This window comes from Vulpes lagopus, chromosome 10 (genome assembly GCF_018345385.1).
Source record: "Vulpes lagopus strain Blue_001 chromosome 10, ASM1834538v1, whole genome shotgun sequence".
Taxonomy (NCBI): Eukaryota; Metazoa; Chordata; class Mammalia; order Carnivora; family Canidae; genus Vulpes; species Vulpes lagopus.
In genome coordinates, this window is record NC_054833.1 from 83753418 (window position 1) to 83777314 (window position 23897).

The following is a 23897-nucleotide window of genomic DNA, read 5'->3' on the forward strand; positions in this document are numbered from 1 at the left end:
GGTCTCCAATGGTACCCACTGCGCCGCTCGCCAGCAGTAGGCCCTGTGTGAACGGCCATGTGCAGCAGCATCTGGGCCTGTGGCCCGATTTGGTGGATGCATCACAGCCACCAAGGCGAGGTCACCGCACGCTATGATTCTCCATCCCCAACGAGCCCTGCTGCATGGGCAGGGGCCCCAGACCTATCTCTGGGGGCGTTTCCAGGGCCACCTGTGCGTTTGCTGCTGCTGCATTTCTGCTTTTACCCCTTTGAGCACATCACCGCCTTTCCCCAGCTACGCATTTCCACGGTGATGGACTGGCGTAATTCCTGCCTCCTGGTGGGATTCTGCTCCAGGCACTGCCACCTTCTGATGCTCAAGTCCAAAACCCGAAGTCACCCTCGCTTCTCCTCTTGCCTTCGCCTCAACATCCAACCTGCCAGCAAGGCTGGCTTCTCCACCTCTGAGCCATTCCAATGCTGTTCTCTGAACTCCCACCTCTCTTGACACGGCAGTGCCTTCCCAACAAGAGCTGGAAGGACCTCTCAGACACTGAGACCGGACTGCCGCTTCTTTGCAGGGCCTCCTGGGCCCTCCTGGAGCCCTTGGCTGGCCATGCCGGCTCCTCCTGCTGCCCTTCCTACCCTGCCCTCGCTCCTCGGTGGTGGTGGGGGCTCTCGTCATCATTTACAGTGGTGGTGGGGGCTCTTGTTATCACTTAGGCCTTGGCTCAAAGAATGACACCCGAGAGAGGATGGCTGGACCTGTGGCCACCCCGCTGCCTGAAGAACCAATGGGGTTACTTGTCACTCCAGCCACCAACTAGCCGAGACAGGAGCCAGCACTTCACGAGACCCACATCTCTGGCTCCTGCTCCATCGGCTCCTGGCTGGGCACGTGGCCAGTGTCTGACGAGAAAAATGAATGATGGATGCTGGGGTCCCAGTAGTGGCTTTGGATCTGCCTGGACTCTTCCCAACTCCCGTGAGACTCAAGGGTAGTGCCTGCTGCAAGGAGGGGTGGGTGTCCTCACCCGCTTTCCTGTGTTATCAGGGCGGGTATTTCTCATCAAAAGCTCTTCACCAGCCCTGAGGGCATTCTCAAGTGCCCGAGAAATGTCAACCCATTCCCACAGGTGATAGCACAGCTTGCGGGCACCTCAGGAGCCAGATGGATAAGGTGTGAGCTGGGGCCCTTCCCTCCTTTCCTCATCATGGAAGTGGGGTGTGCCACCTCCCCTCCCTGTTCCTTGGGTGGAGGAGTAGTACTGACATGCAGCACGAGGACGCCTGGGTGGCACAAGTACCCCAGCAAGGGCCCCTGAGAGCCCAGTGTCCTGCCACGTTCCCGGTACCTCGTAGGTGGAGCCGTCAGCACGGCAGAGCACCCCATGCCCCTGACGCCGGTCCTGGACCCAGTTGCCTTCATACTTGTCACCATTCCTGGGGACACAAACATGGGCTGCTCTCAGGCTGGGGAGAGCCAGGTGGTGGCGCTGACTCAGACCCACTCCTCCGACCGGGGCTCAGCATGTGCCACCCGGACGGAGGCAAAAATAGGCCCCGAGCAGATGGCGTAAGCTCCTGTCTTGCCAGGGCCCACGGTGGAGGGGCAGGAGGCCTTGGCGCTCGGTGGGGAGTGATGGCAGCCGGCTCCTGGCCCCCGCTCGCCTGGCCCCCAGGTGTGTAAGACTTGGACAGGCTACTGGAGAAGAACAGTAGGTATGAACCTGCACATTGCCATGGCGGCATGAAGAGGTGGCCCACTGTGTCCTGCAGTGCCTGAGAGCCTCTGTCTCTCCTGCGTGGACCCTGCATGCCACCCTCCTGCCACCCAAGCTTCCAGGAGGTATTTACTAGGGGGAGTCAAGGTTTTCTCTACCAGACACCTTAATAACCAATGTCAATAATTAAGAAAGTGTGGAATCCCGAATCTTGAAGACATGCTGAGGCTAGGACAGACCGTGGGATGGCATACTCACTGGAAGACCATGTGCCCTTGGCCATGCCGCTTGTTGTCATGGAATGATCCCCAGTAGGCTTGTCCATCCGGATCCACCAGATGCCCATGTCCTAGGGAGGGAGCCCAGGGCACTGAGTGTCACCTCCTGCATCTTCGGGGGGTGGGGACCCTGCTTCCCTGAGGCGGCTTTGTAAGCTCCCCCACCCAGAGGGTGGTAGTAGGTTTGGAAGAAAGCTGGGGTGAGCGCGGTTCCAGGAATCAGGTTGCCCTCCGAGGCCAGGGCTGCCCAGGCAGGAATGGCACTGGTGACCCCCATGCCAGGATGCCAGGGGAAGGTCCCCCAGGCCCTAGCATCTGAGTCTGGCATGCCTGCCATCTGGCTTGGCCATCAAGGGTGTACAGGTAAGTCTACAGGAAACCTGCACCTCACAGAGGCCCAGTGCTGGGCCTCCAGTGACAACTCAGAGGCCCTGGGTCTAAAGGCCAGAGGCCAGGGGTGCCTGAGGGGCTCAGCTGGTTGAAGGTCTGACTCTTGGTTTGGGCTCAGATCATGGTCTCAGGGTTGTGAGATCCAGCTATGCGTCAAGCTCTGTGCTTGGCAGGGAGTCTGCTTGGGATTCTCTCTCTTGCTCTCCCTCTGCCCCTCCTCCTGCTTGTACACCTCTCTCTCTAAAATAAACAAGTAAAAAAAAAAAAAAGTAAAAGAAAAATAAATAAAAAACAAGTAAATCTAAAGAAAAAAAAAAAAAGAGGGGATCCCTGGCTCAACAGTGTAGCGCCTGCCTTCAGCCCAGGATGTGATCCTGGAGACCGGGGATTGAGTTCCATGTTGGGCTCCCTGCACGGAGCCTGCTTCTCTCTCTGCCTGTGTCTCTGCCTCTCTCTCTCTGTCTCTCATGAATAAAAAAATAAAATCTTAAAAAAAAAAAGAAAAGAAAAGAAAAGAAAACAAAGACCAGAGGACACACTCGTGAGAAGAGGGCTTCACTGTGCGGTTCAGGACAGCCAGAAACACAAGCATATCCTCCCACATGAGTGGACCCTGGAAAGGCATTGTTGGACCTTGTGGCCGCTTGGCTTGCTTCTGGATGTTGGTCTTCAGAACAGTGAGCATTTCGGTCTTTGGGCTGCCAGGGATGCATAGGCTGCAGGATGCTTCCCTATCCCCCAGGGCAGAGTCTGCAGTCCTCCAAGTGTGGCCTCCTGACGGGCTTTATCCAGCAGCATGTCCTCAGGGGACTTACAGCTTCTCACCCCACAGAAGCTCCAAGCCCACCAGCCCTGCTCAAGTATCTGCAACCTCCACTGTAGGGGTGACCCCATGTGAGGCCAGAAGCCTTGCCCAGCCGAGCTGGGGAGACTGCTGACCTCCAGGATTGTGGGTAAATAATAAAATGGCAGTTGTTCTGAGCTGCTAGATTTTAACCACAGCAGTGGTGAACTGATGCATGACCTGCGGTCATAGCCACAGTAGCAGGGTCCCCAGGCCACAGCTCCACCCAGAACCAGGAGTGGTTGTGGGGGCAGGGAACAAAGCACTCCCCATCTGACTGGTGGACGTCAGCCTCCCTGGGCAGGCACAGATTTCCGAGCCCCGCCAGGTGCCCCAGGTCAGATCTTGGGGAGGGGTGCTGGGGCCCAGGGCTCCCCATGAAGTGCCCTGCCACACTCAGCAAGTTCTTGTAGGCATCACACCTTCTCTGGCGCCGTGGGAGAGCTCCCCTTCGTAATGTCCTCCAGCTTTGTACTTCATGATGCCGTGTCCTTGAGGCTCTCCCAAAACAAACTGTCCAGAATAGGTGTTCCCTGGTGCAGAAGAGGAGCAAGGGGCATGTTCAGGGTTAGTGCTGCTACCTGTGTCCCCTGTGGGCTGACAATCAAACGCCTCCTGCCCTGTTCAATGGTGGCAGCGAGTACCGTGTCAGAACAGGTGAGGGTATCTCTTTATCTCCTATTTACCTTGGCTAATGAGACAAAACAGGATCACGTGGGTTTGGTCCTGCCCTCCTGGCTCCTGCAGGGGTGGCAATGCCCTCTGCTCATAGTGGGTGGGTGCAGACCCCCGTCCTATGACGACCCTCTCTGTGGCATCTAGGTGCCCAAGGGCAAAGGTCTCTCTGGGTCAGAGTCTGGGGGGTGGGCCTTCTGTCCATGGAGAACCAGGCCCTATGTTGGCCTGGGGAGGTCTGTGAGTGGTCACCCCTGCCCTAGGCTAGCACGCTGCTGACACGGGGTACCTTATGGAAACCAGGATGCACTTCCCAGATAGAGAGGTGCCTTATGCATCCGGAAGCCAGGGACAACTTACAGCAAAGACGGTTTACAAGAAAGGAGCTGACACCCATCCCCATTGCTCACCTGCACCTGTCCCCACTGCTCACCTGATGAGGCCCAGAGCCGGCAGCCTTCCCCTGTGATCTCCCCGTCTACAAACTCGCCTTCATAATAACTCCCGTCTTTAAATAGCAGCTTCCCCCAACCTGTGGAAAGAAATCATGACGTGAGGTCAGACCAGAGTCAGAGAAACCCCTAGTGTCCATGTGTGGTGGGACTCGTTTCTCAGCGGAAAGAGCTGGGCTTTGGAGTTCTCAGGTCTGTGTGTGGCTCTGCCGTGTGTCCCACACCTGCTCTCTGCAAACTCACCCACATGCATGTTCATCAAGAGAAACATTCTTGAAACAGGATTATCTCAGCCAGGATGACAGCGGGGCCATCAAAGTGCAGGGAGAGCCCAGCCCAACCTCTTCAGAGGGGACTCTACGGTCACCTGGCCTCCATCAGCACCGGGGCCGAAGGAAACGGCATCTGTGGGCACTCAAGAAAACATTTAAAAAGGGGGAACCAGGGGCAGCCCGGGTGGCTCAGTGGTTTAGCGCTGCCTTCAGCCCTGGGTGTGATCCTGGAGACCTGGGATCGAGTCCCACATCGGGCTTCCTGTATGGAGCCTGCTTCTCCCTCTGCCTGTGTCTCTCATAGATAAATTCTTAAAAAAAAAAAAAAAAAAAAAAAAAAAGCGGGGATGGGGGGGGAACCACTCTGTCCAGGCCAGGCTCTGGCAAGCATCTCAAACATGAGGCTCCATGCCTGGCTCAGAGAAGGAGAAGCAGAGATTTCAGACACAAGCCAGAAACATCTGTGTGGCAACAACACAAGTCAAAAGGTTAAAAATACAGAAAAAACTGGCAGCCAACAGACACAAAAAGAGCTCACATAAGAAAATGCTGAAAGACCAATTCTCCAGGAGAAAAGCGGGCAGAGGACGTACACGGGCAGAACCGCAAACAGACACGAGACTGTGAGCGTGAACCTGGGAAAGTCTGGGCCTACCCTGGGGAGCACTCCAGAGGCTCTTACTTGGTACTTTCTCTCCCACGATACTGAGATTTTCTACAAAAGTAATCTCTTTTTAAAAAGGTTTTTTAAGTTCAATTTAGGTAACATAGACTGTGTTTTAGTTTCTGGGGTAGAATTTAGTGATTCATCAGTTGCACGTAACATCTGGTGCTCATCCCATCACAGGCTGTCCTCAGTGCCTGTCCCCCAGGGGCCCCATCCCCCATCCACTTCCCTCCAGGGACCCTCAGTGTGTTTCCTATGATTAAGAGTCTCCCATGGGGATCCCTGGGTGGCGCAGCGGTTTGGCACCTGCCTTTGGCCCAGGGCACGATCCTGGAGACCCGGGATCGAATCCCACATCGGGCTCCCGGTGCATGGAGCCTGCTTCTCCCTCTGCCTGTGTCTCTGCCTCTCTCTCTCTCTCTCTATGTGACTATTATAAATAAAAATTAAAAAAAAAAAAAAGAGTCTCCCATGGTTTGCCTCCCTTTCTGTTTCATCTTATTTTAGCTTTCCTTCCCTTCCCCTGCATTCATTCATCTGTTTTGTTTCTTAAATTCTACATATGAGTGAAATCATGTGGTATTTGTCTTTCTCTGATTGAGTTATTTCACTAGTATAATACCCTCTAGTTCCATCCACGACTTTACAAATGGTAAGATTTCAATCTTTTTCATGGCTAAATAGGATTCTGGTGATAGACCACCTCTTCTCTATCCACTCATCTGTGGATGAATATCTGGGATCTTCCACAGTTTGGCTCTTGTTGACATTGCTGCTGTAAACATTGGGGTGCAGGTGCCCCTTGGAATCACTATGTTTGTATCTTTCTGATAAATACAAAAGTGGGTAATATCTTACTCATCAAACATAAACCATAAAGACAATTTTCACTTTGGCAAAGACAGACTAACACTCAGGGGAGGATTTCTAAGTTGAGGCTTCCCCTGCCCAGGGTGCCCCAGAGCCCAGGAGAAAGAAGGCCACTGACCAGGGGTCCTGCAGGGCTGCCAGCCACAGGCAGCCTGGAATGTGCTGCATTGTGAGCTGCAAGGAATGGCCTTCACTACAGGGAATGGCCTTTGGTGGGCACCAGTGAGAGGAGGTATGGGGGCCCAGGCTCCCCGAGGACATGGGCTGTCGGTGCAAGGGGCAGCTGTGGGAACAGGCCAGAGACAGTTCTCACCGTGTTTCTTTCCTCCTTTCCATTCTCCTTCATATCGAAAGAAAGAGTTCGGGTACACGTAGACACCATACCCTGAATGTTGAAAAGATGGATGGTGAGCACATGGTGCCACAGGTGACCTGGCTGACGACTGGGCACCGAGTGGGGGTTACAGGATGCGTGAGCCCAGACACTGGGAGGGGGGTGCAGGATGCAGGAGACCGGGCACTGAGGGGGGAGGATGCAAGATACAGGAGCCCGGGTACTGGAAAGGGGTGTGAGATGCAGGAGCCCGGGCAACTGAGGAGGGGCACTGGGGAATGCGAGATGCGGGAACCGGGCACTGAGTGGGGGGTAGTACAAGATGCGGGACCCCAGGCACTAGGCGGGGGGGTGCAAGATGCAGGAACCCAGACACTAAGGGGGGGCACGGGTGTGTGTGCGTGTGCAGGATGCTTGAGCCCGGGCACTGGGAGGGGATGCGGGATGTGGGAGCCTGGGGAACTGAGAGGGGTACGGGATGCGTGAGCCCGGGCACTGGGGAGGGGTACTGGGGGCTGCAGGATGCGAGACCCCGGACACTGGGGGGGGGGGGGTGGTTCGGGATGCGGGAGCCCGGGGCCCCGAGAGGCCGCGGCGTGTAGAGGGGCGGCAGTTGCGGAGTGCAGGCGAGGGGAAGGAGTCAGCCCTGGGGTCCCTCCGCAGGCACTGAGCTGCGGCGTCGGGTCCCCTCCGCACAAAGTCCACGCCTGCAACGGCCAGCCCCGGCGGTTCCCGGGAAGGCGGGCCCCCTCCCCACCAGCCCGTGTCCACGGCGGGACATGGACAGCGTGGTCGCCAGACTCCCGTATCGTCCACGGAGAGGCTGGGGCTCCCCCCCGCCGGACACGATCGTGTGGATCTACGAGCAGCGCCCGCCGCTCCTCCCAGAGCCCTCGGGTACTGCCGGGGTGCTCGAGGCCCGTCTCCCCCCGCCCCCATCACGGACGGAGACCCGGCCCCCGCCTGCCGCCATTACCTTCCCGCGGCGGCCTCCTCCGCGGGTCCCGGAACGACAGACTGGAGCTCGGGTTCCCTCCGCCCGCGGCTGCCATCTTGCCGCTTCGCGTTTCCTTAGCAACCAGCAAAGCTCTCCTCCATTGGCTGGTGGGTCAGTCCCGGGCGGTAGCAATCTCTGGACTGGAATTCTGCCGGCCCGGAGCCCGAAGACACAAGGACGCATGCGCAGCACGGCGCGTTTCCGCCGCTGACGTCCCTTCCGTCGAGGGGACCGCCCCGCCAACGGCCCGGGCACCTGCACCGGAAGCGGAAATGGTTGGAGGCTCCTAGCTCCGCCCCGACGGCCATCTTGGAGGCTCCGGAGGCGGTGCCGCACGGGACAGAGCGGAAGTATTCGGCTGGCCCTTCCCGGACCGTGCGAAGCGCCGGCGCGGCCGCCTGCCCGCGTCCTCCTTCCCGCGGCCCTCGGAGACCGCGCTCGGCCGCAGGGAGCGGCGAGGTGCCGGCGGCGTCAGGGGTCCGGGCGGGCGGGGCTGGGAGCGGGGCGCGGGGCGGGCGCGGGGCTGGGGTCGCGGGGTCTCGGGGCCCCCGGGGGCGCGCAGGGACCGCCCCCCGCCCCCGCCCCCGCCCGCGGGCGCGGCCCGGGAGGGGTCGGCTGCCACCCTCCGGCTCGCGGGCGGACGTCCGCCCTTTCCTGTCGGGTCCCTGCTCGGTCCCGGGGCTGGTCTGCGGGGTCTGGGTGGGAGTGCGGCCGCTCAAGGTGATCTCAGGAACGCTGCAGGTTGCGGCCGCAGCAGCCCGGGCTCTCGGGCCCCCGCAGCCGCCCTCGTCCGGGGCCGCCGTCGGCTCCGCTCCCTCGTGTCCTCCGAGTACGGGCGGCCGGGAGCCCGAAGTTTTCCCGTGGACTTGGTCTTGCTCTCGGCGGGGATAGAGCCCCTTGAGCCAGCAGGTCTCGGAGGGCGGGGAGGTCAGGCCGGGGAGACCTCAGGGCGGCCGTGTCCGCAGGCGGGAGTCGCCGAGAACCAGTGAGTGACGTGCGGAAGGGCATTTGAGCGGAGGGAGCGGCACCGAGGTTGCAGGTGGGCCTGGAGGAGGAGCGAGTGGATGACCCGGATGCCCAGCTGGGCTCTGGAAATGCCGTGGTTGCTGTGTGCTGGGGCCGGGGGCCCGGACGGGGCCCACAGAGATTCGTGCGCGGCCTCAGGCGTGACGCTCGCGGACTTTCCTTGGGACGCCTTTATTTTGTTTTTGACTGTTTTCTTTGTGATTGAGCATAAAGCACTTATATCCAACAGGTAGTTTATTGGCACCTTCTGTGTGGCAGGCCTTTTTAGGGGGCAGGACGCAACCGTGGCCCAGACAAGGTCCCCCCCCCCCCCGCTCTAATAGGAAATAAAGAAACACTAGGAAGGTCGGAAAAGGTTGGTTACATAAAGTAAAAACAAGGTGATGTGACCTGGGGATGGATGACAGGGCGGTCTTTCTGAAGAGGTGACCCTCAGACGGAGCAGAGGGAAGGGGATCGCAGTGGGAGGAGCTGGGGGGAGCCTGGCCCCAACCCACAGGCATGGCCGCCCATCGGAGGAGGCCTCCCAGTCCCGGGGTGCCAGGTTCTCGGCGCTCACGGCCGGGTCCCTGCAAGGACCCTTTGAGGATGGTGCCCAGATGCTGTCACCCCATGTCACAGCTTGGAATGAAGGGTCGCTTGTGCCACACTGCTATAGGAAGTGATGGAACCGGACTCCAGAAGGGGACAGCTTGACTCCGGAGTTGGTGTTGGCGTGCTTCAAGTCTCTGTGACAGCGGAGGCCATGCAGCGATGTATGTGTTGCTTGTCAGACAATCAGCAGCTGGTAGGACGTTCATTTAAAAGCCACGGACGTCTCCAGCTAGAGTGCATGGGTCCAGGGCTCAACAGGCGTGTCCTCTGTGACAGTTTTTCCTGTTTCTGTTCAAGTAAAAGCATTTTCATGGTGAACGCTTGGTCCTAAATAAAAGAAGAAAATTGTGAAGATACCCAGGACAAGGAGTATCACTGATGTAGCTTTCTGCTGCCCTGTCTCTGGCCCAGACAGGGAGGCTGGCCATCCCAGGGAATCTCATACAATATAGGATCCTCTCACCCAGGTGTAAAAGCGCACCTCCTGGAGACATGGGGCCCAGGGCCGTGATTCATCTGCTCAGTTCACTCAGTTGTCAGTACTTCCTATGTCTTGTGAGGGCAAAGGCCATTTCTCCATCCCATTGACACTCCTGGCCCTCTGCCCATCCTATGGTGGCTCCGGCAACTGGTGTGACATAGACCGGATGCTGTGGCATGGCAGGGCTGCTCAGGTGGTCTCAGTATCTCAGTTGTAATTGGAAAGTTTTTCCTTTGAGGTCTAGAGTCACCTAAGCCTGCTGACTTCACGTTGAAAAGAGGATGTTCTGAGCATTTGCCTTGAGGATGTGATTGGGAACCATGGCCCCAGGCAGGTGTGGGTTCGGGTTGTAGCCACACATGCAAGCTGGCCGTTGGGGCCGCTGTAGCAGTTGTGAGCTGCCTGTCTGCACGGGACGGGCTGCTGTGTCCATGAGGCCACACCGCTATATAGCCCAGGTGCCTTGGACATAGGGAGCTGGAGTCTGTGTCTGCTTCCATGCCAAGACCTGTCGTGCTACTTACTGGGAAAGGTGCTGTGCATAGGTTTGGGGTGCAGCAGTGAGCTTCGCCTGGGCATCTTCACCAGCACCTCAGTTCTCTGGTGTGGGCAACAGCATACTCCAATAGAGAAACTCCAGTCATGCAGAGCAGTTCCTGACCTTGGGTCAGTGGCTTGAAGTATTTGAGACTCGGTCCTCCTTAGCAAGATAGAGATAATGAAGCTCGCTTGGTTATCAGGTTCTCATCAGTTAGTTCCCCATGGAATCCACAGTGGCAGGCACATTGAAATGGTCAGGAGCAGATAGGATCAATTCCACTTAGAGATGACAAACTGGGGCACAGACGGTTGGCTCCCTCCCTGGAAACCGTGTGCATTTTCCTGTTCATGGGGTGGAGGACCAGGCCCTGAGAGGACCAGGGCTTGCCCAGCTGACTGCTGGTGTCCTGCAGAGGAGCAGCCTAGACAGAGCCCAGGGCAGGGCCAGAGAAGAGGGGTTGCTGAGGGGAGCCCTAGGAATAGACCAGAGGAGGGAGACATGGGTGCAGCAGCCTGTAGTGTGGACCAGTACCAGGGAGACCATCCATAGGACTCCACGGTCAGCAGGGGCAGCTCCTGGGGACCAACAAGAGGGGTGCGGTCCCGGTGATATTAGCAGAAACAGTCCATCCAGTGCTGCTTTGTATGTCATGTACCATTCTGGCTCTCCACTGGGGTCCCTTGTTTGTTTTTTGGTAAAGATTTTATTTATTTTAGAGTGAGGTGGAAAGACAGAGGCAGAGAGAATCTCAAGCAGACTCCCTGCTGAACATGGAGTCCTACACGGGCTTGATCTCACCACCTTGATGACCTGAGCTGAAACCAAAAGTCAAATGCTCCACTGATTGAGCCCCCCAGGGACCCCTCTTGTTTCTTTTTCCTGGACAACTTATGGCAAAGACACTAGAAGGAACAAGTAGTGAATATTGAAAAAATTTGCCTGATGGCGTTAATGAAATTAGGGCAAAGTGATAAGATCCTTGAATGTTTTTATTTAAAGTATTTTGTTTCTCAGTTACAGAATGTCCGAAGGTGACAGTGTTGGAGATTCTGTCCATGGGAAACCTTCTGTCGTGTACAGATTTTTCACGAGACTTGGACAGGTTGGTTTTTCCACGGGTGAAAAAACTGACTTGATGAACAGATAATTGAGCTGAGGAAGAAAAGGTTGGCTCTAGAACATTTTTCTGCAGGGACCTGTGTGTTGGCCACTCGCTTTCCCAGCAGGAGTGTAGCGAGCCTTCCCACAGCCTCGGTTTATACTTTCCCTCTGCACAGCTGTAAAGTGCCAGACAGTGGTCTTGGCCTTGGGGCCACAGATGTTCTCTGCCATACACTTGTTTTCTGTCGCTCCCCCCCCCCCCCCCAACAACCTTTTAAGCCTTTGCTCCTGGGTGGCATGGCGGTGGCCCCTGCTGTGCTCTTACCGTCCTCTATCCCAGCTGCCCACCTCCATGTCCGCTTGGCAGGGGGAGGGGGGCTCTTATGCCCCCTGGCCCAGCTCTGTGCTGACCTGTGGGTTGTACCTGTGGGCTGTGCCAAGGCCTGCTACAGTCACGATCACACGTTGAGTGCGGAAGTCTGGTTCAGTGAACAAGTGCATATACTGATATGATGTTTTGGTTTAGAATTAGAAATATATATTTTAAAAACTAAAAAAGAGTATTTGGAAAACTTTATAATTATTGAAGCCAGGCGGTGGGTACTTTTATGAACTATTGACATATTTCATTAAAAATTTAAAAATTTAAATTAATTTCAAAATTAAAATTAAACAGCACACATATGTTGCTAATTACATGTATCTGCGCACATGTATGTGTGTATATGGGTGAAGCCAAGGATTCCTTCTGGAAATTCCACACATGAGCTCCACACCTGCGGGAGGTCAGGCTGTGGCTGATTGGCCTGAGAGCAGAGGCAGGGTCCACCCTGGGGCCAGCTCGGGGAGGGGTTGGGAAGGGAATGAGGGAGCCCTCAGGCTGATGCTACAGGGTTGTCAGCTGTGAGAGATTGTTCTGTAACACTGTTGCTTGAGGGGTGGACCTGTGTCAGGAATTTGGGTTAATCGTAGTCACTGCTTTGTTGTTGCTGACCTAAAGTGCAGAGCAAGAGCTTGTGGAAGTATGCTTTTCGGTACACAGCGCAGAGTCTCCACAGTGCACGTGAACCCTTGTCTTTCCAGATCTATCAGTCCTGGCTAGACAAGTCCACACCTTACACAGCCGTGCGATGGGTAGTGACACTGGGCCTGAGCTTTGTCTACATGATTCGAGTTTACCTGCTACAGGTAGGTGTGGGCCGGGGGCCAAAGCCCATGCCATCTCTACGCCATCCAAATGTAGGCTTGGGTGGGGTGGTGGTTTTTCCCCCATTTCTGGAGTAGTAGGGTCCAGGGTGACGATGCAGCCTGTGCAGGCTGGCTAAAATTGACATTCCATTTACTGTAACAGTCTTCAGGGTTTTTGTTTGGGACTCGGTCCATTCTCTGATGGAAAGAGAGACCCAGAGGCCTCAATTTAGGGGCACAGGCAGGATGGGGATACAGTTGTCTTCTAAACCAACTTCGTACCTGCTTTGGCACCCCTCAGGTGCGTCAGCTTCCCACATCTCATCTGTAATTTTCAGACTTGAGAAGGTTTAAGGCACAAGGATTTCATTGTGTTTGGCTTTTAAAATTGATAACGTGGTGCATTCTGGTCTAATTGGATAAACTTCATTTAGAAATGAGTTTAATTGCAAGTACACACATTGTACGATGTTGTACGGGTGTTCCATTTCTTTGCATCTCTTGAGGAGAGTTTGGCTCCACAACGTTTTTTTTTTTTTTTTTTTTTTTCAAGACTTTATTTGAGAGAGCATGTGCCAGTGGGGGAGTGAGGGAAACAAAGGCAGAGGGAAAAGTACCGGATGCAGATGCAGGACTTGATCCCAGGACCTGAGAGCTGAAGGCTGATGCTTTACTGGCTGTGCCACCCGGGTGCCCCTCCGCAGCATTTCTTTAATCTCATTGTTGATTTCCTGATTTTCCGGTTCTGGATTTCTTCTGGGCACGTATTATTAACACCCCTGAGCAATGTGTGGCAGTGTGAGGGGTGCACCAGCACGAGTCATAGCCAGCGTATCCTGAGTGACGGCCCAGAGCCCATATTCCGGTTCAGGTGGCTGTTGGTAAGGCAGGGTCTGGGCCTGGGCCAGGTGTACACACCAGCGGCACCCGTTGCCCGGCCCACATCTGCCCCAAGGTGTGGCACGGCTCGGGCGTGTGACTTTCTGCTGCATGCCTGGTGGGGAGCTGGTGGCTTCCAGCGTTCTTTGCACCCACCCGGACCCTCGGAGAAGGTGGCTCTTTGTACTGCGGCTTGTCCACTGTCCCACTCACAAGGTACTTTGAGATAAACTGTCACTGTGCCTGTCACTTGTTGCAGTCCCCAGACTGGAGGTAGGTTGTGGGTGCTCTGAAGTTCAGCTGATACAAGGTTGTGAGTTACTGGAAGGGACTGGTTTGGAGCCTGGCTGCTGGGGGGCATCACTGACCGCGTGTCCTCCTCTTGCAGGGCTGGTACATTGTGACCTACGCCTTGGGAATCTACCACCTCAATCTTTTCATAGCCTTTCTCTCTCCCAAAGTGGACCCTTCCCTGATGGAGGACTCAGGTACAGTAGAGATTATCCACCTTGCTTCTGTCTGTTCGGGATGCTTGTGGTTTTGTAGATTTCACAGATTGCCTCATTTTCTCCACAAGTCTTTGAAATCTGAACTTCTGAGACTGTTCTCTCGGGTTTTAAAACAGACTGAGAATCTTGGATGTAGATGGAGTCATTAAACCTTTGTTGCCACGTGGGGTGGGTGTTCCCGCTACTCTGTGTTGTGGACGAGGGACTTGACTGAGATCACAGGCAGTGTGCATGCGAGGGAGGGTGGCACCCCCACCACAAAGCCCGCATATTTGCGCTCCTTGGGTAGGTCCCCTTCCTGGGGACCAGCAGTGGCCACCAGGATACTGACCCTCCATGGTTGGGCACTGTTGATGGTGCACTCCCTGATTCCCCAGGATGACAAGTTGAAAAGTTCTTGGCTCACCCTGTTCCTGGCCAGACCTGGGCCAGGTAGGAGGGCCAAGTCCATACCTGCTTGTCCAGCTGGGGAGGAGGGAGGTGGGGGGGGCACAAATGGGGAGTTGGTTGCTCCTGCCAGCACGTGTCACCACTGTTGGGAAAACCCAGGCGCAGTTGCCTGTGGGTGGATTCCTCTGTGCCGGCAGACACACACTCCCAAGTCCTAGATGCTTTCTCCATGCTGCTCAAGTTGTTACCAGCAGCCTGTGGTTTTTTCTCTATGGAGTATTTAATGAAAACCTTAAAGGAAACAACACTTCCATTTGTTGGCATTTGGGGGAATGAGAAGATGAGACCTGTTTCCTCTGTGTGTAGCTGGGGAAGATGCTTGCCTGGAGTCGGGTGGGGCAGGGTGGGGTGGGGCCAGGGCCGGGGCCAGGCAGGGTGGCTTGACTACACCCAGTTCAGTGGGGGTGGGGAGGTCAACCATGGGGGGGGGTGCTGAGTTGGACTCTCAGGAGTAGATATAGCTTTGTGTGTCTTTCCTGCCTCTCTTCTGTGAATGTTTTCTCTGCCTTTGTGTGCTACAATTGATGTGTGCCTCAAGATTGTTCTGCAGTTTAATTTTTATGCAATCATTTACAATGTGTAATTCTTTTAAAAAAGAAGTTCTATTTTGAATCTTCTAAAGCAGTGAATTGATTTCTGAATCAGCTGAAGGCTCCCATGTTGTGTTTGCTTAAATAACATAAATGTATGTTTCGTACGACAGGAGGGCTGGTTCAGAAGCTTTAGGGAGAAACTCATAAACGTAGTGATGGGAACAGATGGATGAGACGCCCGCTCCATCTCACTGACGTTCTGCCTTTCAGATGACGGCCCCTCATTACCAACCAAACAGAATGAGGAGTTCCGGCCCTTTATTCGAAGGCTTCCAGAGTTTAAATTTTGGTGAGTTAATTCTTAAGGGTAGTTGAGAAAGACACTTGTCCTTGGTGTGGCTAATAAGACTGAGAACAGAGGGGTTTTGTTCTCATTAGCCAGCAAAGACTTCTTAAAGAAATGAGCGTTTTATTGTGTGTGTTCTGAACATTCATCCCAAGTGTGATGCTGTGCTTGGCTGGGTGTGGAGGCAGGTCACAGGGGCCTCTCAGAGATCGCAGTGCCTGCTGGCTTCTCTCACTTGAAAGTGAGCACCAGTGCTCTTTGCTTCCGGGGCAGAGGGTCCTGTGTATGTTGCTGTCATGGGCCTCAGGAGGGATGTGTGTGTAGGGTCTGGCTGCCTTGGGCAGACTGGCTGGCCTGTGTGCTGCTCCTCACACGGCACCCCTTCTGATTGCTGGCATGAGCGGACAGCCTCCTCCACCCTCCTGCTTGAGGTGTCTGCGCAGATCCAGGACAGGTGCAGCCTTGGGGACATCTGCCTTCACTGGAAGTGCTACGCTCTGGGGAGGGGCTTGGATGGGACTTGGCTTGTCCCCCAGGCCTCCTGGAGGTAGTGACATCTGTGTGATGTTGCACGAGGACAAGTGTGACAGGTGGACAGGTGACCCCTGCTGTCATGCATGAAACATGCATGAAGGTCACCCTCACAGCGTAAAGGCTGTGACCTTGTCTGTCATGTATTTGCTGGAGCAAAGAACCGAGGGGAACAAGCTGCTGCACCTCTACTTTGCTTCCTGGTGCCGTGTGTGGGGTGTGGCAGGTACTTTGCAAGTCTGCCAAGTCTGCTGGTTGGCTGTGAAGGGCATCAGCTGGGGGAGCTGCTGGGGGAGCAAGCAGAAAGCAGGCAAGACGGCCCTGCAAGTCCCCCGGGAAGCTGGCCTTCGTCCTGCGGGAAAGGGAGCACCCAGGAGCATTTCCAGTATGGCTGGGAGTCCAGTGGGCTAGGCCTGAGCTGGAGGGAGTTGCCTGGCTGGGGTGCCACCAGGGTCTTGTGAGCGATGCACAGCCTGGGGCGGGGGGCTAGTCCAGGTGGCAGACCCAAGGCGCCTGGGCTGGCCTTAGCAGCCTCTTCACTAAATGTTTCATGCTCTGTAATTTTGGAAGCACACTGGGGGCTTTCAAGGGGCCGAGGGAATGCCGTGTCTGGTTGCATGTGGTGCGCCCTGTAGAAACACACCTCCAGTACTGCCCCACGAGGGGTGCTGCCGTGGCCCCAGGCCACACTGACCACCTCCCCTGCTTTAAGGCACGCGGCGACCAAGGGCATCCTCGTGGCCATGGCCTGCACCTTCTTTGAGGCTTTCAATGTCCCAGTGTTCTGGCCCATCCTGGTGATGTACTTCATCATGCTTTTCTGTATCACCATGAAGAGGCAAATAAAGGTGAGCACGGGTGGGCACTGCCGCACGGGGAAGCGCCGAAAGCCCTGCTTGGATCTTCCTGGTCTGTACTTGGAGCATCATGAAGCTCTGTGCAGGTTTGCAACAGGGACGCGGCACATCCCCTTCCCACCAAGGTGGCCCAGCGCAGATCTGGCCCACAGTGCGGTTGTCCAGCCCACGGACAGCTCTCTGGGGGCCTGGCTGGGAAAGGCCCTGTTCTGCCATGCTGTCCTCACTGCCATGTCGTCCTGGGGGTTCAGAGCCCAGGGCCCACTGGACAGTCCCCATGTATTGTGCTGACTTTACCTTCAGACAGATCCCAGGGCAGCTTTATCCCCCCCACTCCTCTGGTAGATCCCAGGGTCCCCCGCCCAGCCCTAGCCCTTCTGCATGCACAAGGTCACGGAACCTCTCCCAGACCCTCGGGATTTCCAGAGCCCGGCTCACTGGGCCCCAGGAGGGTTTTACTGTGTCACTTTGTGTCATTGGGGGGGAGGGGACTTGCCCTTGTGTAGGGAAGATCAGGACTCAGATTTGGAGAAAACATAGTTCATCACGAAGCCATTCTAAAATGAGTCTGTTTGTCCCCAGCACATGATAAAGTACCGGTACATCCCATTCACGCATGGCAAGAGGACATACAAGGGGAAGGAAGACGGAGGCAAGACGTTTGCGAGCTAGACACTTGGCCCAGCCCGTCACAGTCTGGGGACGGTTCTCAGCCATTGTAACAATGCCTTCTTCCTTCACATAAAGTAGTTGATTTCGAGGGAGTCGAATTTTCTTTTTAAAAAGGAGCTTCAATTATTTGTAACTGAAATATCAGGTTCTTGAAGAAACTGACATTTAAACCAAATTGCATTGATTTATTTTTCAGTGACATTCAAGTGTTCAAACGGACAGAATTCTAGTAAACTGCTGGTGGGGTGGACAGTTGAGCAGGGGTATGGGGAGGGGTGGGCGGTCTCGGTTGTCGTGTGGCCTTGGAACGGACCTGCGCTGAAGGAGCCGGGTTGCACCCCAGCTGCCCCAACCAGGACACCCTTGGCCACATCACTCAGCTGGAGGATGATGCTAACCTGATTCCTGTGCGTTGGAAGAACATTTGAAAGGTGATTTCTGAGTAACTCTGGGGTTCTAATGCCAGTTTCCCAATTTTATCTCACCAGAGATGTTTAAAGTTGGTCTCTATCATAATGACTCAAAACTTTGTTCTTAATTACCATGATTGCTTTTTGGGGGCCTGGAATTATAAATATATATATTATATTTTAATTGTTTGGAATTATTTTGACACATTTCTTTGATACCTGAAGAGTTGTTTTTGATTAATTTGAAGTTCTCATGCAGTGGCCCCTTTACAGAACAACTGGTAAGGGCAGACCAGTTTGTGGGTTTTAACATGGCTTCTCACTTTCTACAGGAAAACAGAACTCTGACCCGCATGTCAACTTTTTTGATGTGATAAAAACAAATACTCGTAAACATTTTACTAAGTGACTTTTTAATTCCAACTTTATTAAAGACAGTGTCCCCTTTCTTGTGGAGTCTTTATGTGAAACACTATACAGCTTACTGCCTGTGAGTAAGCCCAGCTGGGAGGTGCACTGAAATTCCCCAGGCTGAGCTGGAACGGTCACTGGGGCACAGGTGCCAAGGTACAAGCCCGTGGGTGTCCTCCAGCAGTGCAGACTCATAGCTCTGACCAGTTTTCCATCCGTCCTAGGGGTTTAGGCACTGAATATGTTCACTGGCTTTTTGGAGCCAATTTTTACATATCTAAAGTGGCACTCCTCTTGCTTCTAAGAGGCCACATGAAGATCTTTCATACACCTGATCCCATGTTTAAACCTTGGTACTTAAATGTTCTGAATGGGTTCAGTACCTTTGATACCTCTGGTCAGATTCCAGAGCCATTTGCACAGGCCTCTGCCAGAAGCCAGAACTGTGGCCTCACACCAGGGTTGGGACATCCTGACTGCAGGTTTTTGCCCTTTATGAAGGTGATCTTTGGTTCACCCTTAGGGCCTTCTTAATATACCTTTGCTTCCGTGGAGCTCGTTTCTTAAGGGAGCTTATGGCAAAGTCTGGTCTTTTGCACAAGTTAATACTTTTAAAGACCTGAAAGTAACAAAGAAGTGGCAGGAAGTAGGCTGGGCACAGCAGTGACCTGGCACAAACAGCCAGCTTCCCAGGCCTTGGGGAGAGCTGAACTCTGAGAGGCAGCTGTGGGGCAGGTGTGGAGAACCTGAGCAGCCTGGCACCACATCCCAAGGTTCCAAGCAGAGCTCAGCCAGGATGCAGACTGCCACTGTCTAAAATGGGAAACAAACTTGAATGCATATTAAAAGACAGGTACCACATGTCTTAAGTGGAGATAAAGCATCTTGGAGTTCTACTCCCGTGAATGGATGTGCCCGAGCCACCAAGCAGCCTGGCTCTGGTGACGATGGCAAAGTTTCCAGGTTGTTGGTGCTGGTGGACAGACCACTGGTGACCCTCGTCCACTCTTCCCCACACTTGCCCATTCAGGTCAAACCCCAACCCTTTGCCTGAGAATCTTTCTCATCATATGAATGTTGGTCCTGTTTCTGAAACTCATTTTCCAAACCAGTTTGAGGAAAGGAGGGGAAACTAACCTTGTCCGAGAGTCTAGCTGTTGAAGAAGTGACCCCAGTGTGTCACAGGGGGTGTGTGGTGTGGCCCCCCAGGTGGGCTCTGCTCCGACTGCTGCTTGCCATCTGCACCGTGCGCTTGGGGGTTCACTGGGTGGGTGGGCCACACTCAGCCCAAAGGCTTGGACCAGCCATCTTCCAGGCAGATCCGGCCTCTGTCCTCCTGAGCTGCTGGCATAGTCTCTTAATGTGACAGGAGATAAAATTTGAGAATTCTAGGACTTCTGTGCACATAAAGGTAACTTTGAGAGATTACGTCTATCCCCCGACGTTAAGGAAAACTCCTGGGCTCCTGTCCTTGGTCAGGTTAGCGATAGTGCCGCAGGTAGACGAGCTTCTGGGGAGGGAACTTCTCCCTGCAGAGAGGGCACTCTGTCTGCAGAGAGGGGCGGGGGTGTGTGTGTGTCACATTGGCTGTGGCCAGCAGAGCCCCCTTCCCAGGCCCTCCCACACTGGCATCTGCAATGACACATGCAATGTACACACACCTCTATTCATTTCAATGAAGACAATTTAAAAAAATCACTTTTCTCAGAAGTCACAAACCTGAGGAGAAGGCCTTAACCCTGGAGAGTGGGGCAGGAGCAGTGACCAGGCCAGGGAGGCAGCCCTGCCCCTAAGGACAGGTTGCATTCTCTTGTCCCCAGGAAGGCCAGTTCATCTCCCCACAGGCGTTCCTTCCTGGGGCTGGCCACTTACAGGAGGTGGCACCTGTGTTCTGGGGGGAACAGGGGGAAAGGGGGGGCAGGGGTCCCAAAGAGGAGGCTGTGCAATCACAGCTGTGGGACCCACATAGCACAGACATTTCACAGGTGCTAATTTTACACCAGCTCCAGCTGGGCCCTGAGGCCATAGCCACTGTGAACCCTGGACACAGGCTCTGAGGGGGGCCCCTTGGCCGGCTGGTACGGGTAGATGCCCTCAGGGAAGAAAGTGAACAGGCCACTTCAACTGTGGGGTGCACATCACCACCTCATCTGTGCAGCCCTTCCCACCCTGAGCCTGGGTGGCAGGGCTGGTGGGGGCCCAGGAACCCACCATCCCTTGCTCTGGTCACCTGGTACCACCCTGAGGTCTTGAAAGGCTGGGGCAAGCGGCTCTGCATTCTGAGGGCTCCCATGTGGGTGGTTGTGGTGGGGCATCCTGGACAGAGCCCCGCGTGTGCTGGCAAGCCAGGGCTCCCAAGGAGTGGCAAGATGGGGGAGACTCCAGGAAGGGAGCCTCATAGCCCGACCGCTGCCCGCCTCCCCACGATGCCTCAGATGCACAGTGCAGCATGCTGACTGACTCCAGATCTGTCCCGTATACTGCTCACATAAGGAGCTTTAGAAAGATACCCAGCCTTCCATCCCTCCTGAGAGGTGCCTGGGCCAGGCTTCTGGATTCCTGGGCGGCCGCCTGGGCCAGCCCATGTACTTGCTCACAGAGCCCGTGCACGCCCACCTTGGTGTCGCACCACTGGGTGATGCACTCCCAGCAGAACAGATGGCCGCAGGGTGTGGCGGTGGAGTGTCTGCGTTCTTCTAGGCACAGCGTACACACGGAGTTCCTGGAAATGACTTTCTCTTCCATGTGGCTCCTGGGGGAAGGGGAGGGAGACACCAAAATTTACCCTCAGAAGCCCTTGCAAAATGTGGCCCTTGCTCGGAGCCATGGTCTGCTTAGCGCCCAGCCACTGCCCCCACCTCCCAGGCTGGAGCAGCTGAGCTAGAACCTTGTGCCCTCCTGCCGCCCCCACACCTGCGGTGAGACAGGCCGCGGTGCAGCTTCCACTCCCGCCGGGCGCGCTGCCTCTGCCGGAAACCGTACAGCTGCAGACCCACGGACAGGGCCAGGTGCACCAGGGAGACGAGCCCTAGCAGCCTGTAGCTTTCTCGAGCCCTCAGGTCCTCCACAGCCGGGGAGCGGACACGAAGCTGTGGAGGACCCCAAGACACAGTCACATGATCAGCTGGCACAAAGCACTGAACAGCCTAGGGGCCAGGCCTCCCAGTGGCACTAGAGTGCCCCATAGGATGAGGCCAAAACCCGCCCTCCTGGGACAGGGGCGTGGGGGACAGGAAATGACGAGGGCATCTCCGCTGAGTGCTGAGCGAGGCGAGGAAGACGGCCATAGGGCTCCAAGTCTGCAGTCATTGGCTGCAGAGGAGGACTTGGGAGGTGAGGTCCATCAGTGGAACTACATCTCAGAGAATAAGGCACTGGCAAAGAATCCTGAGAAAAACTGCCTGGGGGATGAGAGGCAAAGTCTCACAAGCAGACATTGCCAACCAGGCTCTCTCTCACATAAAGAGAAGTTTCTGGCTTTCAAAAGGGAACCCAATTCCCCCAGGGACGCTGGACCACCCAGTGCAGTGCAGCTAGCGATGCATGAAGGCAAAGTCAGCTCCTCTCCACCTCTGGTCTCCCTTCCCTCAGCCTGGGAACCCCCCAATCACACCCTGTGCCCATGCAGGGAAGGCCCCAGGAGAGTTTGAGGCTGTGTTTCCAGCCCCCATGTGGCAGCTCAGTACACACCCCAGCCACTGCTGGGGGCCCGGAGCCATTGGCTCCTGTAAGTGTGCACCCTGAGGGCAGGGACTGGACTGGACAGGAGGGAGGCACATGCTTAGGACAGTGCTGCCAAGCTAGGCAAGAAAGGGGGTGACCCTCCAGTGATCAGGCGCCGGAGCTGAGACTTTCCGGGTGAATCCGGGAGCAAATGCACCAGGTGAGAAACAGGAGGAAAGGCTGGATGGCAGGCTCAGATCAGGGAAGGTCCTCGCAGTGACAGGAGGCATCACTACACCTGACCCTCCAACAGGGCAGCTGGGAAGGAGCAGACATGGAGCCCAGGGGCCTGGATCCTCAGGCAGGCTCCCAGTGCTGGCTGTGGGGAGGCTGGCACGCCTCACACTCAGGGTTGACTTTCTGGGATCTTTCAAGCAGATGTGATAAAACCCATGTTTCTCAGTAAAGAATCTTGGCTCTGGCCCTGTAATCATGCTGGTGGGCAGAAACCCTAAACACAGAGTCGAACAAGTGTGGACAGCCCTGAAAACTTACATAAGTGACTCCTGTGAGCCTCTTGGCCAGGTGGTAGAAGGCACCGTGGATGTAGAACCAGGCGACATGCAGCCGCTGGAGGCCACTGAGGCCTTGCCTCAACACCATCACGGCCTGCAAGAAGGTCCTCTTCTGCGGCTCCGTCAGGGGGGCCACCTGCCGGTGTACCCAGTGCCTTGCCCCCGACCGGCCACGCCCCCCGAGGACCAGGCTGCCCTGTGAGGGCCTGGCGCTGTCGACATCGGCCTGCAGCTCACATTCCAGGTGCCGCAGGGCCTTGTCCAACAGGTACGGCAGGAGGGTGTGCAAGGCGACCAGCACACCACGGCGCAACCTTGAGGGCACTCTGCTCTGGGACGGGTCCACCTGGATGACACCGACATACTCCTCCCCGAGGGTCTGGTAGCCTGCCAGATACCGAGGTGGGAGTGACTCACATGAAAAATTAAGGCAGGGATCTGCCATCCTTCTCTCTGTACTGGATTTTGCTCTCAGGTCCCTGCCTTTCCTCTAGAGCGCAACGCTCCACGGGGGCCGCCCCTGACCTTGCCCTGTGACAGAGCTCAGTCCCGGCATCCCCCATTGAGCCAAGGGGCTCAGCCACAGAGAAACAGTCCCTGGGCACCCTGGCCAGCATGCAAGATGAAGGGCCCCGGGAACACAAAAAGGAAGAGAGAAGATGAGAAACTTAGGGCCGGGCCTGGCCTCCAGAGGAGGGCCTCGGAGTTCCCTCCTTCCCTGAGACTACCTCCGGGCTACACCGGGGCCCCCGGGGAAGGCCTCCGGGGCTACTTGTTCGGCCGGCAGCACCCCCACCGCCCTCCGGGCTTGGGTGTTGGGGGCCCCTTGGTCTCAGGGTCCCACCAGAGCTGCCACCTGCAAACGTGGTGAGGCCAAAGTAGGCGACGTCCGACAGCAGCTCCACCTCTCTCCTGCACTCCAGCCACCTCTTTGCACCTGAGACCGGGAGGCGGGGCGCGGTGAGGGTCCGGCCGGGGCTTCCCGCTCCTCCACCGGGCTGACTCGTCATGGCCTCCGGGCTGCTCCGGGTCTCCCCCCGGCCGCCCCCTGCCCCGCACCTGCAGCCAGGTACACCCCGGCCCCTCGGGAGGGCCGCCAGGACGTGTCTGGGACCCCGGCCACCCCCGTGAGAGGGGAGGCGTCCACCGGGCCCCCGGGAGGGGCGTTCGGACGATCGCGCGGCGGGTGCTCGTAAAGCGCCCACAACGGCATTTGGCGCAGAACAAGTGAAGCGTCAGGGACCCACCAGCCGTTTCTTCCGCTCGCACGTCGGCGCCGCCCCGCGGACCCCGGTCCCCGCACGCACGCACTCCCGGGTCCCCGCTGCCCCGTCCCAGGCCCCGGCTCACCCGCCAAGCTGTGCAGGGCGCTGCCCGCCGCGCTCCGCAGCCCGCCGCGGTAGTAGTCGTCCTTCTGCGCCGCGCGAACCACTTCCGCCGGGCTGGCGGCCGCGGGACTCATGGCGGCGGCTCCCGGGACCGGCCACGGGCCTGGTCACGCCCACGAGGGGGGCGGTGCCTGATGACGCAAGCGTGCGGCTCACACCTTGTGCGTCAGAGCGCGGGGGCGGGGCCTGGGCGGTGCGGGCGGCGCGGGCGGCGGGAGGGACGGGTGCCCCCTAGGGGCGGACCGTGCGGGCTAGGGG

At 56.3% G+C, this 23897-nt stretch overlaps 3 protein-coding genes across 18 annotated transcripts in view; 1 reads left to right on the plus strand and 2 right to left on the minus strand.

Annotated features, from left to right (window-relative positions):
- Positions 1-7669, minus strand: part of MORN1 (MORN repeat containing 1) — a 52244-nt gene extending 44575 nt beyond the window's left edge. For 10 of the 11 annotated variants that reach the window (XM_041770606.1, XM_041770602.1, XM_041770601.1 and 7 more), the window contains exons 1-6: positions 7464-7669; positions 6467-6538; positions 4326-4424; positions 3640-3750; positions 1964-2054; positions 1337-1424 (exon numbers count right to left, since the gene is read on the minus strand). In XM_041770606.1, the coding sequence (XP_041626540.1) occupies positions 1337-1424; positions 1964-2054; positions 3640-3750; positions 4326-4424; positions 6467-6538; positions 7464-7539 (537 nt within the window). In that variant the 5' untranslated portion in view covers positions 7540-7669. The remainder of the gene's footprint in view (positions 1-1336; positions 1425-1963; positions 2055-3639; positions 3751-4325; positions 4425-6466; positions 6539-7463) is intronic. The other variant, XM_041770604.1, reaches the window with a different exon arrangement.
- Positions 7670-7810: 141 nt separating this feature from the next.
- Positions 7811-18050, plus strand: RER1 (retention in endoplasmic reticulum sorting receptor 1). Of its 6 annotated transcripts, none has more exons than XM_041770615.1 (7): positions 7811-7943; positions 11141-11228; positions 12311-12415; positions 13683-13782; positions 15057-15135; positions 16376-16511; positions 17103-18050. In XM_041770615.1, the coding sequence occupies exons 2-7, from the start codon at positions 11148-11150 to the stop codon at positions 17190-17192; spliced, it is 591 nt and encodes a 196-aa protein (XP_041626549.1). In that variant the 5' UTR covers positions 7811-7943; positions 11141-11147; the 3' UTR covers positions 17193-18050. The 6 variants fall into 6 exon arrangements, with proteins under 6 accessions (XP_041626549.1, XP_041626551.1, XP_041626552.1 ...); XM_041770617.1 differs by having other exon boundaries at positions 11147-11228; XM_041770618.1 differs by having other exon boundaries at positions 7837-7961.
- PEX10 (peroxisomal biogenesis factor 10) lies at positions 17999-23761 on the minus strand. The gene is made up of 6 exons (XM_041770614.1): positions 23602-23761; positions 23108-23188; positions 22232-22638; positions 20927-21102; positions 20630-20765; positions 17999-19562 (listed from the first exon to the last, which is right to left on the minus strand). Exons 1-6 carry the CDS (start codon positions 23711-23713, stop codon positions 19494-19496), a joined length of 981 nt encoding a protein of 326 aa, XP_041626548.1. The 5' UTR covers positions 23714-23761; the 3' UTR covers positions 17999-19493.
- Positions 23762-23897: the final 136 nt, after the last annotated feature.